This window comes from Chlorocebus sabaeus, chromosome X (assembly GCF_047675955.1).
Source record: "Chlorocebus sabaeus isolate Y175 chromosome X, mChlSab1.0.hap1, whole genome shotgun sequence".
NCBI classification, from domain to species: Eukaryota; Metazoa; Chordata; class Mammalia; order Primates; family Cercopithecidae; genus Chlorocebus; species Chlorocebus sabaeus.
In genome coordinates, this window is record NC_132933.1 from 120,147,777 (window position 1) to 120,163,784 (window position 16,008).

Below are 16,008 nucleotides of genomic sequence, written 5' to 3' on the forward strand. Positions count from 1 at the left end.
ATTGTAAAAGAAGTTTACAAGGCAATCACAATCCTTTCAAACAAATGTCATGCATGTACTTTCAGGCCTACGCACAGTGTTATCTGAAAAGCTTAATAGGTAGGATTGTATTTTGTCCCAATATTTCTAAATCAGGAAATTCTAAGCATACTTGTGACGATTTCTCTTCCACCTTAAATGGCTTCCCTTTTCCCGATTGATAGTTTCTGCAGACCCAACACGTATCTGGCTTTCCTTTTCTACTCAGTTTGCATGATTTTAATTTAGCTTTATGTTAAGGTTTTGAATAGCTGCCGTACTTTCATATTTGGAGTTTAACGTAATTTATGGGTGTGGCAGTAATTTGATGACCTTTTTAGTATAATATAAAGCCTATATATGAAAACTTTCAAATAGAATATGTAGTGATTTTGTAGGAAATTTGTAAGTATTATACTAATCAAGAATATGGTAGCTGATTCCACTAGAGACTATTTTGAAAATATTAGGAAACTGTTTTTAAACATAGTATTGATTATCTCACTATGTGACAAAAAGGCATTTCTGTTTGTTCTGTTTCTTTCCATTTCTGCTTTCCAAGGTAGAGCAAATAAGTTGAAATGTACCCATAGGTGTGTTTTAAATTTTGACATATGTTTCGGGTATGATGATATACCAACAAAATCCCAGTAATATTTGCTGCATATTTCATTGTATCTATATTTTATGTACTGATTTAAATTTAAAATGTGAGTAAATTTCAAGGCGTTGTACTAGTAAAGCTCATGGTAGTTCATTTTTTATTTTTATACGGACAAGTTATCTGTTTAGAATGCAAAAATTATATACCATATCCAGTCATATTATAAACATATAAAATTGGTCACAGAAAGTTCTAAGGGTGAAAAAGACTGGATGAATCAAAGAATTCTATCAACAGTTTTGTGAGTGTATGAGAGACTTATAATCACATTCACATAAAATATGACACATTATTATATTTTGATTTTTAAATGAAATTTTATAAATCTAGCTGTCTCTGGGAAATGTTTCTTTCCCTTGAGTTGTTAGAAAAAAAGTCTGGCAACAAGTTAATATTCAGGATTTTGTGAGACAGATACTGAATTCATTTCTCATCTCTGCTTTTTATTAGCTCTTCGACTTTGGGCAAGTTTCTAACCTTTATGAATCGGGTCTCCTCATAGTAAAATGTAGACAATAATCATCCCTTATGTTGTGAAGTTAAATTAGATGATTTAGTGGAGTGCTTACACCATCCCTCACAAATGGTAAACACTTAATTCACTATACTTCTGTTCTGGTGGTAAATTCTAAAAGAATTTAGATGACAAAGAAAGCATTTATAGGTTAAAGCACAGTCTACACAGTGGATAGCACCCACTTAGGAGTTACACGAGATGAACTGGGGTTCTAGAAGGACATATTATAATGTCTCATCATAGCCTTATTTAAGAATTAAGAAAGAAATAAACTTTACCAATTTTTAATATACAGGTTTTCAGATAATTTGATATATGATACTTGATATCTACCTGGAAAAATCAGAGATCCTTAATAGGATGTATAATGTCAGGCCTCTCTCTGATTTATTAGCGTTTCTGGTGCTCTTCATGCGCTGCTATGCATATGAACACTAAAGTGTGTTTATGGATTGTTATCTTAAGTAGTAGACTACTTAAAGTCTTTTTCAGTAATATCAGAGTAACCTAGGAAATCTATTTTACTACATACAAATGTTCTGGACATCTCATGGCAAAGTAGTTGAAAAGATTGAGTTATATACTTTCTTTTTAAAAAAGTCAAGTGTTAGATAAATGCTGAACATTTTTGGGTTGGCAAGTGGCTGTGAGTACTATGTTATTTCTCAAATTATTTCCAAAAGCAGAAAACCTTGACTCTTTCAAGAAGATTCTGTATTAACAATATTAAGAAAGAGACTAGATTTTTTATTTATTTATTTATTTATTTATTATTATTAAACTTCAAGTTGTAGGGTACATGTGCACAACGTGCAGGTTTGCATGTTGGTGGGATTGTAAACTAGTTCAACCATTATGGAAAACAGTATGGCGATTCCTCAAGGATCTAGAACTAGATGTACCATATGACCCAGCCATCCCATTACTGGGTATATACCCAAAGGATTATAAATTATGCTGCTATAAGGACACATGCACACGTATGTTTATTGCAGCACTATTCACAATAGCAAAGACTTGGAATCAACCCAAATGTCCATCAGTGACAGATTGGATTAAGAAAATGTGGCACATATACACCATGGAATACTAGATTTTATAAGATATTCATGCTGTGAAGAGAGCATTTTTAAAATGGATATTTGGTGGTAGTCCCATTATAAATATGTCAGTTATAAAATATTATATACCTACAGAAAATAAATGGAAAGAAATGTCAAATCTGTTTAAAAATATTACAGGTGAAAAGTTTCAGTGAGGTTTTGACTCTGTTTATGACTTTAGGACATTTACTTTCTATGTTAACCTCACTTAGGGTTCTGTTTTGCTTTTCTACTCATGCTTCCATTGCCTCGGTTTGTAATATACACATACCTGTACATATCCTTTAGCCCTCTTTTAGTATCTTCACCAAATCAGAAGTAATTGCTCTTATCACTTAGCCCACCCTGATTTTGAGTTGTTTTTTTTGAGATGAAGTCTCGCTGTGTGGCCCAGGCTAGAGTGCAGTGGCGCGATCTTGGCTCACTGCAAGCTCTGCCTCCAGGATTCACGCCATTCTCCTGCCTCAGCCTCCCAAGTAGCTGGGATTACGGTCGCCCACCGCCATGCCCGGCTGATTTTTTTGTATTTGTAGTAGAGACGGGGTTTCACCATGTTAGCCAGGATGGTCTCCATCTCCTGACCTAATGATACACCTGCCTCAGCCTCCCAAAGTGCTGGGATTACAGGCATGAGCCACCGCGCTAGCCATTTTTTTTTTACTTGAAAATATGAGAAGAAATATTGGTATAACAAGAGATGGCAACTTATCAAAAGGTTTCATACTTTTATTTTTCTGAAATGCAAAAGACTTACTTCATTCTTCTCAGTTCTATGAACCCTGAGATCAAAAGTTTTAATTGTCCATGGGACATAGAGATACAGACCCTGAAGCATGATTACTCCTATTAGGAACCATTAATAAAATTGAACTTCCCATTGCTTTCAGCCAACTCTCCACATGGACCTTATGGTTTACCTTTATCAACAGGATATAGAGGACTTTTATTACTTTCCTTGAGGTGGAGGTCAGAATTTGCATCTGTTAATGAAATCTACCAGAATCCTCCCAAGAATTAATACCATTCTTTGAAATTACAGGCTCTGAAGTCCTTAACTAAGAATCTCTTTCCTTGAATAGGGAAGCCAATACTGCATTGAAGAAGGCAGTAAGTGAAATAAATGGAAGTGGGATTTATCATTTCTTCTCCCTGCTCTGTCGTCATGGAAAGATGCTTTGGCCTAATTCTCTTAGGAAAAAAAAAAGTCCTCATATTAATATAAAGTAAGATGGAATATTCTTGCATGTCATATGCTACGTGATTCATTATTTTATTCAACAAACATCTAGTATGTTATACTATATGTCAGGCAGTGAACAAAATAAACTGCCTACTGTCGTGAGGCTTCCAAGAGGCTATATCACTTGTCATAAAAGAACTTCCCCATTTCCACAATCACATTCTTACAATTGTCTTCCTAATTAGCTCACTAATTATTTATATTATTTCACTAATTTTAGTAATGAAACTAACCCACACAAGCACTTATAGATGCCCAAGAAGTAGAGACAGGGAGTTACCCATTAATTCTCCCATAAGGATTTGTCTCTTTTCTGAAGGCTATACCACATCTTTGTTTAAGGAATAAGGAAAAAAGACAAAGGTATGTAACATAATTAGAGAGCACACAGAATTTAGTGATATATGTGAAAGGTAATGAGATAATCCAAGCAGCTGGTGAACTTGAAGGAGGTGAATATAGTCAATGTCTTTGGAGAAAATTAACCTGGTTAGAAAAGATGTGTCAATTTAGTAGAATATTTTTACAACCTAAAATCTAATTGAACCAAACTCCTCTTTGTTGTTGTTAGTTCTTCGCTAATCTGGGTTGCACTAAATAAGAACAATGAGGCAGTGAAAATGATTTTATAAAAGTTGAATGGCAAGGGGTGATGCTGAATGTTAATACAATCTCCGTATGTTATCTGTGAGCCTTACATGTACCCTCTAAATTAGTATCATACCTATTTTCAGGCGTGTACCAAGAGTGTGAAATTAAAAACTTTGCCAAGTTCAAGTACACACTACTTACAAATTCCGGAGCCTGAATTTGATCTCATGTTTATTTTACTCCAAAGTGAGACAGACTTAAAGTTTCCTGAATGCAGACACTGGTTTTATGCAGCATGATTTCTTTGAGACACTGTTATATACAGTGATGGAAGTAGGACAGGGGAGGGCAGTGAGATTTTAGAGATGGTAGCTTGGACATGCAATAGAGTGGCAAAGTGACTGAGGAGAATCAATTGGAGGGGGAGAGATTGGGGAGAGGAAAGATAATCAATAGTGAGAAGTGCACAGAGATTAGAGTAAATGTAGGAAGCAATTTTATTATCAGGAGATGGCAATCTGCGGCCTGAGGGTGAAAATAGACTTGCTACCTGTTTTTTGTAAATAAAGTTTTATTGGAACACATCCAGTTTATTCACTTATGTATTGTCTCCTCCTGCTTTGGGGCTACAATTTGCGGTGATGGGGCTGAGTGGGGGCAACTGGCCTTTAGTGGTCTGCAAAATTGAAGATACCTATTTAGCCCTTTACAGAAAAAAGTTTAAGGAGTCTTGGATCATATAACAGGAAGAATAAAATTTTCACTGAAATACGAAGCGGAGAAGCTAGGGTTGGTGTAACTGTAGATAAGTTTCTATATTTTGAGGAAATCTATTGTGCTAACTTCTAATTTCTTTATATATAGACTTAAGGAATAAATGAGTACATAGCTAAGAATATTATAAATGATGACTCAAGAAAAAAAACAGAATTCCGAAACTGGCTACATGGGAATACATATGTTTAGTTTTTCTTCATAGCTCACAATTGAGTAATTCGTATATGCTATTCCAAACTCTATAGACTACAGTAATTCTAGAGGAATATTATTTAAGTGGCAGTATATGTCAATTTGAAATAATATGTTTTCACAAGGTATATGTATTCTGTTTTGATTTTTTAAATAAGTAAAAACCACTTGTCTAAAGCAGTTTACTTCTGAATTGTTTTTATTTTAAAAGTATAGCCAAATGAATCGTTTTTTTCCTATTTATAAATTACTGGTTAAAATAAATAAAACTTGGTGTTTTTGCATGAGGCCTATTTGAAAATTAATACAATTGTTAAACTTAGGATTAAGGAAAATAACATTAAGAATTTGTTTGGTCTTCTGAGACATTTTGTAACTATTCTATTTTAAATTGAATTTAGTACTTTAAGAAAATCCCTTGTTTCAATTACCGACTCATATGAATTCCAACCAGCTACTGACATTTAAAATTATTGAAACATCACCCAAACAGTATAAAATTATTATGTTCATCCTTCTTCTCTGGACTCTATGAATCTCTGTCAGCCAAGGAATGTCAGTTGGTTTACTGGGGATCCCATTATTCCTCCCACACCTCATAGGTGTGACTTCGATTTTCTCCTCATCTTGGAAATAGGTCCTCCTTTTAGGGTGGTTGTAAGAATTATATGAAACAATATGAACAAAGAAATCACTAGGCTGGACATTGTTCGCATGCCATCCAATAAATTTCTGAGAAAGTTTTTTTAATTGATGTTTATCAAAATTTTATTATAAACTGTCACTTTTAAAAATAAATCTTTTATATTGGGTTACTAAATTGTTCTGGGTACGTTTCTCTAAATCTTCTATTATTTTCTCTCTGACCTTCCATTGTTTTAGGAGAATTTGCCATAACAATGCTTGTTTCTTTTTCTTTCTTCTTGATTTTACGAGAAAGGTTCTATTTTGTGGATTATAATAGCCAAGACAGAAACTCAGGTGAAGTGCAGGAAAAAATAAATGAATAAAATATAACATAAGTTAGAAAGTAAATGTATACCCGAAGATATACATAGTAGAATTAGAGAAATTAGAGGAAGAAAACATACACACACCCACATATAAGTTTGTATACTATATATATGTATGTGAATCACATATGAAATATGAGTAGGAATATTGGGAAGGCATATATTTAAAATTATGAATATTTTATGCCATGTTACTCCATTTTCAAGGTATTGATTGGTTAAAACATATTTTATATAAAACCTGAAATTGGAAGCACAAATGACCTTGAATGAGAAATTAAAATTACCCCAAACAATTTAGTAAATGCTTATTATCTTTGTGCAATGCTGTTAGGTGTGTGGTCAGAGTCCCTTCCTTCCTACAATGTAAAGGTTAGCATAATATCTAAAGGTATGTGGCTTAAAAAAAATAATGAAGCAAAATGACTGGAACCTTCATTGACAGTATGTTTCAGAGAGAGAGAGAGTTTAGTTATTAGAGAGACATCTGATTTTACAGTAGAAAGTTTATTTTAAAATCACATATAAGCTTTTACAGATAGTTTTTTTTTTAATAATAAAATCTCAGCTACTAGAAACTTAGAGTATATCAGTGTATTAGATGGCTGTAGGTTTTGTGGCACTAACAAAAACACAAGGATGGATGAACGAAAAAATGAGTTTATTTCTCTTTCAGAGTTATTTCTCTTAAATTTGGTGTAGTTGGGAGTGATCAAGGCCTTGTAGGAAACCTCTGCTCATTCAGGGATCCATAGTCCTTCTGCCTAGTTTTTCGGTCATCCCCTGAGACACTGTCTTTGTAGTCATGGTCAAGAATAGCTCACAGCTTCATGTGTGTATCACGACCTTCGGGAGGGAGGACAAAGAAGAGAGCATATCCATGCCCTTTTAGGTCTTAATGATGAAGTTGCATGCATTATATCCAACTGGCCAATATTTGGTTACATTCCACATCTAACTGCAAGGGAAAGTGGAAACTGGAGTTACTTTTCTAGATAGCCAAATTGTCCCCTAAACTTTCTAATACTATATAAAGGATGAAGAAAGATACATATTGGAGGATGAGCAGTCTTTGCCAGGGCCATTTTTTTAAATGTAGGAATTAAGATTAATGTTTTTAGCTCTAGAACGTTTTGTTTAATAGGCTATAGAATGAGATTTTTAAAAACTAAAATACCCACATATGTGTACGTATGATATCCATTTTTGTCTTCTTAAACAGAGCATCCTATGCACAATGTAGCATTTCTGTGACAGATTCTGTAATAGTGAAGAATGTTAAATTTGCTGACATTTAACATAAAAGGCAAATCACAGGATTAACAGAAGGTATAGAGTTCAAATGGTGGACTTGGCACATGCCTGCCTTTAGAAAGAATTTCTTAGCTTTATTTTTTGCTCAGCTTCTTCCGACTTTTTTTTTCTGTTTATGTATCTGTGTTTTTAAAAAACTTTTAAAAATATTTTTTAAATTTTTGTGGCTACATAGTAGGTGTATATATTTACGAGGTACATGAGATATTTTGCTAGAGACATGCAGTGTGAAATAAGGACATCATGGAGAATGAGGGGCTTATCGGGTCTGTGCTACCATCCGGGCTGTATCCCATTGCTGTCTTTCTGGTATTTTGGTATCTTCCTCAGTGTGATACCAGTGTCTGTGACTTGCATGCATTATTTAGACTTGACTTTTGATTTCCTACTCACCAACATAGTGAAGACCAGATATTTTCCTAGTAGCTTCCAAACCATTGATTGAATTTGTAGCAATTAAGAAAAACTGTAATTTGAGTTATTTTTAAGAAGTTGTATGAGGGCCAGACACAGTGGCTCACACCTGTAATCCCAGCACTTTGGGACGCCGAGGCGGGTGGATCATCTGAGGTCAGGAGTTTGAGACCAGCCTGGCCAACGTGCTGAAACCCTGTCTCTACTAAAAACATAAAAATTAGCCAGGCGTGGTGGCGTGTACCTGTAATCCCAGCTACTCAGGAGGCTGAGGCAGGAGAATGGCTTGAACCCAGGAGGCGGAGGCTGCAGTGAGCTGAGATCCCACCACTACACTCCAGCCTGGGCAACAAGAGCAAAACTCCATCTCAAAAAAACAGAAAAAAAAAAAGTTATGATATTTTGTAAAAGTGCTATTGCTTAGACTCTTAATTCATTTTCTTCATTAACAGAGATTGATCATATTGTGATAAAGATGTGTTTTGGAATCCAAACAACCTGGTTTTAAGTCCCAGAACCACCAGTTACCTTTGTGACCTTTGGCAAGTCACCTAATTTTTCTGTTTCCATTTCCTCATCATACTAATCTCTGTTACCCTGATCTGTTGTAGTGAAAAATGATATAATGCATATTAAATGATTAGCAAATTGACTGGCACTAAGTACTCAGTAAATAATGGCAGCTGTTGTTATTGCTATTATATATGTAGTAGTTGTATTTGTTGTTTTAATGTTGCCATAACAGCAAGCCATGATTTTTCATAAATCCTCATTAGGGCTTAACTTTTAACTGAATTTCAGGCCCTATCAATATTAAAAATTACCTATTTAATAGTGTCATTAGATAGAATATCATGTACAGTGTTGCATGATGGATTAATTTCTCATCAATCACTTCAGTAATCATTTGTATGCTTTGACTAGTACCCTGGTTTACATATTATATCTGTGAGAAAACACAGCAGAAATGTGGCAAGAATATTTCCAGGTACTAATCCTGGTTCTTCAGAACTGTTCTTCTGTTATTTAGTGAAAGAACCACTTGGTTATCCCTCTGTAATCACTTATCTCTGAAATAATCTTTTACTGAGGGATAAAAAGATTATAGAATACACCAAAAAATTCACCATCTGTGCATTGACTTAGGCTCCATAAAATAGAAGTATGATACGTTTAAATGAACTAAGACTGATAAAATTGTCAGATGTTCTTGAAGCATTTACGCATTCAAGAACAATAAAACTGTTATTTATCCAGGTTAAAACTCATATCACATTTTAAGGCTGAATTTAGATAAATTGCAAAAATAAATCAATCTTATCAGTGATATAAAACTGCTCAGTGATAGACTGTGCCCTCTCAAAGTGTCCCAGCTATTTTTTCTAAGAGTTTTGTGGTTTGCTGGACTCCTGGTTTCACAAACTATATGTAGCCACTAGATGACTTACCTCAGTTTGAATTGCCCAAATAATGCTTCCAAAAACACACAAAACTCATTCAACTGTTTCCTCATAAAAATCATTTGCCATTTCAATGAACATTGGCCCCCAAACACAGGCATTGGCAGAGCATTTCTTGGGATCTAGAATGTGCTTAGCATTTTATATGCACTATCTCATCTCATCTTACCAGAAATCTTATGGACAGACATTCTTTTTGTTTTATAGATGGATTAACTGAGATGCAGAGAGGTTAAATATCCAAGATCAGGCAGATAGTAAACTGGATTTTAAAATATATTTATATGTTGAGTAGTATCAAGGCTATTGCTCTATACTTTATTAGGACAATTTCTAGTAATAGAAGTTCTACAACTACAAATTATGACTAGAAATTGTTTCCAGAAACAAGTTTCTAGAGATTTTTCTAGACATTGCTAGACTAAAACAGTCATTTATCATCCCTCATTGTTTTACCTTTCTCCTTTCCACTCTTCCACCTTTTTTAATGAGCAATGTCTTCAAGAAACATAGGTGACAATATCTAATACTTTCTCAAATAGGCAGTAATTAAGACTCTGAAGTCTGTGGATAACGTTGAATAAATTTGAGTGTACTCAATTCTGAGAAAAAAACAGAATCGTTTCATCCATTCATTGTTATGCCTCTCATCAGAATCATTATTTGCCCAATGTACTGAAGAGAAACATAAACTACTGTGATAAAGACAAAATAGGATTGAAGCATAGGAAAAATAATTAGTTCCAGTTGATGATACTGGCATCTTCATTCATGAAATGATTGGGGTCTATCTTCCTTATGCGTAGATCTATAAACAACAAAAATCAAGTTTCCTAGAAAATCTCCTCATTTGATGCCATGACATGTATGAACTGATTCCAGCTTAGGTGCAATGTAAAATTCTGTGATGATAAAAACATATTTTGGGGTGCTGAAACAATGTATTAGCCTCTTTATATATCTTTATTTCCAAATTCTCAGATTAAACATGGTTTTATTTTAAAATGTCTTTTATTCTAAGTTGTCTATGGAAAATATACAAATGTAGAATTCAAGCAAATTTCTTTTTTCATCAGTTTACTTAGCCTGAAATTCTAGAGCCATTTCCAATTTTGTTTTACAAACTGCAGAAAAAAGTTTAATCTCACCTTAGAACATATATACACATACATATCTAAATAAACCCATATGTACATCTGAAACAAAAATTGAGACAATAATTCTTAGTATTATATAAGTGGCACAGACTAATACTTTTATTCTTTTAATTTTAAAATATTCCTAGCCATAACCCCCCACTAACATGATTTTATGAACCGTGAATGGATTATGACTTACCATTTGAAAAACCATAGTCTGTAGACAAATAATTACTCAGATCTTAAATTAAAATTTTGATTACAGCTCTATAGTTGAATTTATAGATATAAATGTAAAATGTTGCATAGCTTATTCAGATTTGAATTTAGCTTTAAGAAGGCTGTCTTTGAAATGTTTTTGTTTTATGCACATTCTCAGACAAAATATTTACATTGAGAATTTGAGTACTAGGTGTCATGTCCTTGAGTATAAGGATATGCCTTTAATATTTTCTTCAAAAATTCAATTCTATGTAAACATCAATAAATTATAAAGTGTTTAATATTTTGATTTAAATTGCACAATGTGAAATATTGTTACTTGAGTACTAGTGCTGTTTACAGTGTTTCATTTGGAGAAGATTATGTGAACTCAATATTGTTAATGATTTTTAAGAATTCTTAAATACGGGCTAGGTTGAGGTTCAGATTTCAAAAAGAGTTAAATAATGTTTGCTCTTACACATTTTGGGGGGCGTATTTTCGACAATAATTTTCCATCTCCTGAAACCCAAACAGTGACTTAAGAAGGTAACCTTGGGGCAATTTATGTTTCAAAACACTTCTTATACATACACAGGAATTTGATAATAATTACAGCTATAACATACTTTAGTTCTTACACAAGGTCAGACACTCTGTCAAGTGCATTATACACTCTTTAATTCTTACCACGATCTTATTATGGAAGTATTATTCTTCCCATTTTACATAGGCAGAAACTAAGGCTTATGCAGGGCTAACTTTCCCAAAGTCACAAGATTCCTTTTCTTTCTATATCATCAATTTCAGCATAAGTGGTTGGTTCATACAGGAACATAACAGGAGTAGGAAAGGATATGATAGGGTTTCTTGGTCGTTTGTATTTTCTTGAAAAATTGCCTTCTTTCTGCATTTGAAGCAGGGTCTGGTTCTTCTAAAACACAAATTCAAAAATAAAATTATCAAGAATTTCAGGATAGTATCAACAGATAAAAGAGGCATGTGTTTCTTCTGTGCTCAGGGCCCTGTGCAGCTGCTCAGGTTGCACAAACATGAAGCTGGTTCCACCAGTGCACATCTCTCAGGCTACCTTTTTGTTATTTTCCCCCTTAATGCTGATTTTGATGTTTATTATTAATAGTATTTAGAGATAGAAGGGATACACCATGAAACTTGTTCTAACCCCTAAGACCTTCAGAAATTGCCTTACTCTTAGACAGGGGTCCCATGCAAATAGCCCTTTCAGAGCACTTAGGCTCTTTGAGATGATAAAGTTGGGTGATCGCGACTCCACCAGGATGGCCTCTCTCTGCCACTTCTATATAAACTGGAAAAAGAGTGTGTCATTTGATGAAAATGTCGTAGCAATAACTGTCACTGTGCTTTGTCATCTCAAAGGACTTAACAGTTGGGGAAATTTAAAATATTAAAGTTTCAAAATTTGAGCATTTTCCATAAGAGCACAAGTAAGTTGATGCTGGCAGCTTAGTGGGTTAAGTCCCAGAACTGAGAAGGACAGGAAATGCAGCGTATACACACCAGGGGAAAGCCACCAAAGGTTGAGTTTTCTCTAGGTGAGATTACGAAATCCCCAGATAGCTTCTGTTGTTCTACACTGCTTTTTGGTTCCTTTACAAAACCTTGTTTGTTAGGGGGCCCAGTACTTGTTTGCAATATTTGGGGAATACAGAAGATTCCTCTACAAATATTTCTCCAATATTCGTTTGTTCTGCTCAACTCCATAAATAGTATGCCTATGTTCTTGACCTCAGCAAAATCCCTCTTGAGCATGGTCTCAGGATTTTTGAAGCCCAGCAACCTACAAGGAGTACACTCCTGCCGAAGAAAAACCTCCTGCAAACTTACTAGTTTACTCAAATTTTTGCCCTTGATAAATGCCTTTAGGTTAAAGCAGCAGACATGTAGGTTATCCCAAGAAGGCTCTCCTATCACTTGAGAGTATGGTTCCCATAGCATGCAAATCTCTGCAAACATATGGCCAGGTTTAGAGGTCGTGTAAACGACCCTGTCTCTATTACTTGGCTTCAGATGGGGAGAAGTTAGAGCCACGCAGAGCACTCCAGCCTCTCCAGAGGAAATCTTTCTCACCAAATTTTTCGAATCCACCTCCTTGCTTGCTCTTACACACCTTTAAGTTAGATAGTGGATTAAGGGTTGTGAGACCAATTTTGTGATCACTTCTTAGGAATTTTTTAACAGATACCCTGGATCTTCTTTTTAGAATTATGGATGCTTTGTACACTTTGTTCTTGGCTTTAGGGTCCAGGTAGAAATTCCGAGACAACCATTTGCAATCTCACTTAATATCCTGCTAATTAAATTGGGTAAAACATACTGCATATTTTACTTCTCCTAAGATAATATCTTACTATTTAAATCGTGACATTCTGGAAATAAAAGCTAAATCATAGAAGTAATTATACTGTTAGAAATTTTAGATGGGTGGGTGAGGTTTTTTTTCTTTCTAAATGTTTCCTTCCTTTCCCCTACCTCCTTGTTTTCTTACTGATACCTTTATTGGTCTGTAAACATTTGGAAATATTTCATTACCTAGGGCCTCTCAGGAAGAGATGTTTCCTTTAATGCCATTGCAAAGGTATGTAAAATATAATTCCGATAATGTATATGTAAGTTATTGTAAATAAGAATTGAGGAAATTTCCTATGGATCAATATTTGTAGCATTTAAAAAGCAACATGAGGTGATATGCTAATTTACTCCTTCCAGTAATCTAGAAGAACTTTAATACAATATTAATCTGTTGTGGATTTTGACTATTTGAAAATTGATGTATGTGTGAAGAAGTTAAAATGAAAGCTCACTATTTTCTGTATCTGCTTTTCCTGTGTCTGATAATGCAGGTGGATAGTCCTAGCATTTTAAATATTTCATTCGATTTATCATTTAATGTACTGGAACAGTCTGCAAAGACATTAATTGTGTAACACCCAATTTGTTTTATTGTGCAGCATTTGGAAGCTCCTGAAGACAAGTCATTTGGCAGTTCATTGATGGAGAGTGAAGTAAACCTGGACCGTTACCAAACAGCTTTAGAAGAAGTATTATCGTGGCTTCTTTCTGCTGAGGACACATTGCAAGCACAAGGAGAGATTTCTAATGATGTGGAAGTGGTGAAAGAACAATTTCATACTCATGAGGTAAACTAAAACATTAATTTACAAAACGATACATGACTTGTGATAATGGCAAGTCATCCTTTTTCCTCAATTACTCTCTTACATCCTTGTATTTCGGAAATTTAGTTATTATTATGTGCTTGGGATTCCAACAGTCAGATTTTGAAGTTCTCTTTTGGAGAGCAACCATCGAAGGCATTTCTATCTGATTTGCCAACAAGACTATGAAAGCCCAGCTCCTTTCTCTTGTGTCAAGGCAATGCTGAGGCATTACTTACATTCCCGACCCAGTACTTGTATGGTATTGGGCTTAACTTCTCTCAGTGGGCGACTTTTCCTGAGATGATATACTTGTTTGGCTTCTTTCCCTTCCCTGTCCTTTTTCCTCCTTCTTCAGCTCCCTTGCAGAACTTCCAGGGAGCTCTTCCTTAATAAGTCACTTGCACTGAAATCTTTATCTCGGGGCCTGCTTCTGAAGAATTTGACTTAAGATATTTTTCCTTCATTCATATTAAAAGTGGTTTTGGGATTCTGCAAGTACAAATTAAAATCCTTTTACTGGGAAAATAAATCTAAATGGGCCACAAGTTTAAAACCGCCAACAAATAAAACTCAAAACCACACTGATTTACCTAGAGTTCTAATTATAATTGTTAACTTCCTTCTTTGTTAGGGGTACATGATGGATTTGACAGCCCATCAGGGCCGGGTTGGTAATATTCTACAATTGGGAAGTCAGCTGATTGGAACAGGCAAATTATCAGAAGATGAAGAAACTGAAGTACAAGAGCAGATGAATCTCCTAAATTCAAGATGGGAATGCCTTAGGGTAGCTAGCATGGAAAAACAAAGCAAGTAAGTCCTTATTTGTTTTTAATTAAGAAAATTAACAAGTTTTGGAATCTTGTTATTATTGTGATGTGGTTTGATGGTTAAGTTACGATTCTCAGTTTGTTTCCAAGGCACACAGCTCTCTTTCAAGGGACACTGTGGTTGGATTTTCATGGCAATAACATTTTGGTTTTCACTTTTACAACTAAAAGAGCAGATGCTAGATAGATGCACTGTTCTCTACAGAACTATGCTTTGAGAGTTGCCAAAATTCTGTCATAGTTATTATTTTCTAGGTTTTCCTCCAAAAATTAAAATGTAACTATAAAAGACACAGAAGCATGCACAGGAGATTATGTACATAAAATCACTTATTAGCTACAGTTGACAGGAAACTTCTCTTCTGAAGAAAAAGCCCTTGAAAATATTAAAGAGTTACTCATCTATGTATGGAAAGCCTCTTGAAAAAAATTATTCAAATGTTTTGGGAAATTCATATTCAAATACAGTATGGCTGTGAATTGTCTTAAGAATATATATTGACTTAATAAAAAGGTTTTGAGATGTTTCTGAAAAAAGGATACATTTCTTATAAAGGTAACCAGCAGATCTCATCATTCTGGATATGTTGCTTTGATTTATATTGTTAGGTGTGTGTATTCATGTTAAGCCTATCAAGACAAGATAGATTTATTTTTAAATGAAAAAAAATGAAGTGCCAACTGTGGATTTGAATACATTAAGTTAAAAAATTGTCCAAATGCCTTAAGTTTATTTAACATTTATGAAGACTAAAAGCTTTAAAAATAGGACCAAGGAAACTCATTAGATAGGCTAGAGGCATTGGTATTCCAGTACTAAATTATAGCGTGAAATTAGAGAGAGGAAAACACATTTTTAAGCTCAGGCCTTTTGAAAGAATAAATAAGGTACATATAAGATAGAGGTTTCATAACTATATATGTATTCCAAGCCAGGAGATACTAGTCTATGCATATTGATAATATTTGCCTGCTGTGATCATGGTGATGATTGTCACTACCCCTAGAGGTGAGAGGTACAATAATCATAATTATTGAGTCTGCCCACCCCCTCCCAGTGTTGACCAGGTCCACTAATTTACTCCATCTGTTATTGATATTAATATACAAGCCGCCTACTTGTGGTCATATGCCAACATTCTTCAGGTTAGAGCTTCTATTTGCAATGATCTGTGGAACTTAAAGCAACCTCAAACAAAATTAGAAAGTTTTGAAAATCCAACCTCCTCTTTTACTGCCCTTGCCATAATAGCACCAGTGGCTTCTCCTTTGTGCACTCTATTTTTCCATACTCTCCTGGAGGCTAAATGCTCTCATTGTTCTTATACTCGCCAT

General features: G+C 34.5%; 1 protein-coding gene across 2 annotated transcripts in view; it reads left to right on the plus strand.

The window, feature by feature from the left end:
• The window catches only part of DMD (dystrophin), a 2,258,239-nt gene that overhangs the window by 687,851 nt on the left and 1,554,380 nt on the right, over positions 1-16,008 (plus strand). For both annotated transcript variants that reach the window (XM_037986581.2, XM_073013821.1), the window contains exons 10-11: positions 13,634-13,822; positions 14,475-14,656. In XM_037986581.2, the coding sequence (XP_037842509.2) occupies positions 13,634-13,822; positions 14,475-14,656 (371 nt within the window). The remainder of the gene's footprint in view (positions 1-13,633; positions 13,823-14,474; positions 14,657-16,008) is intronic.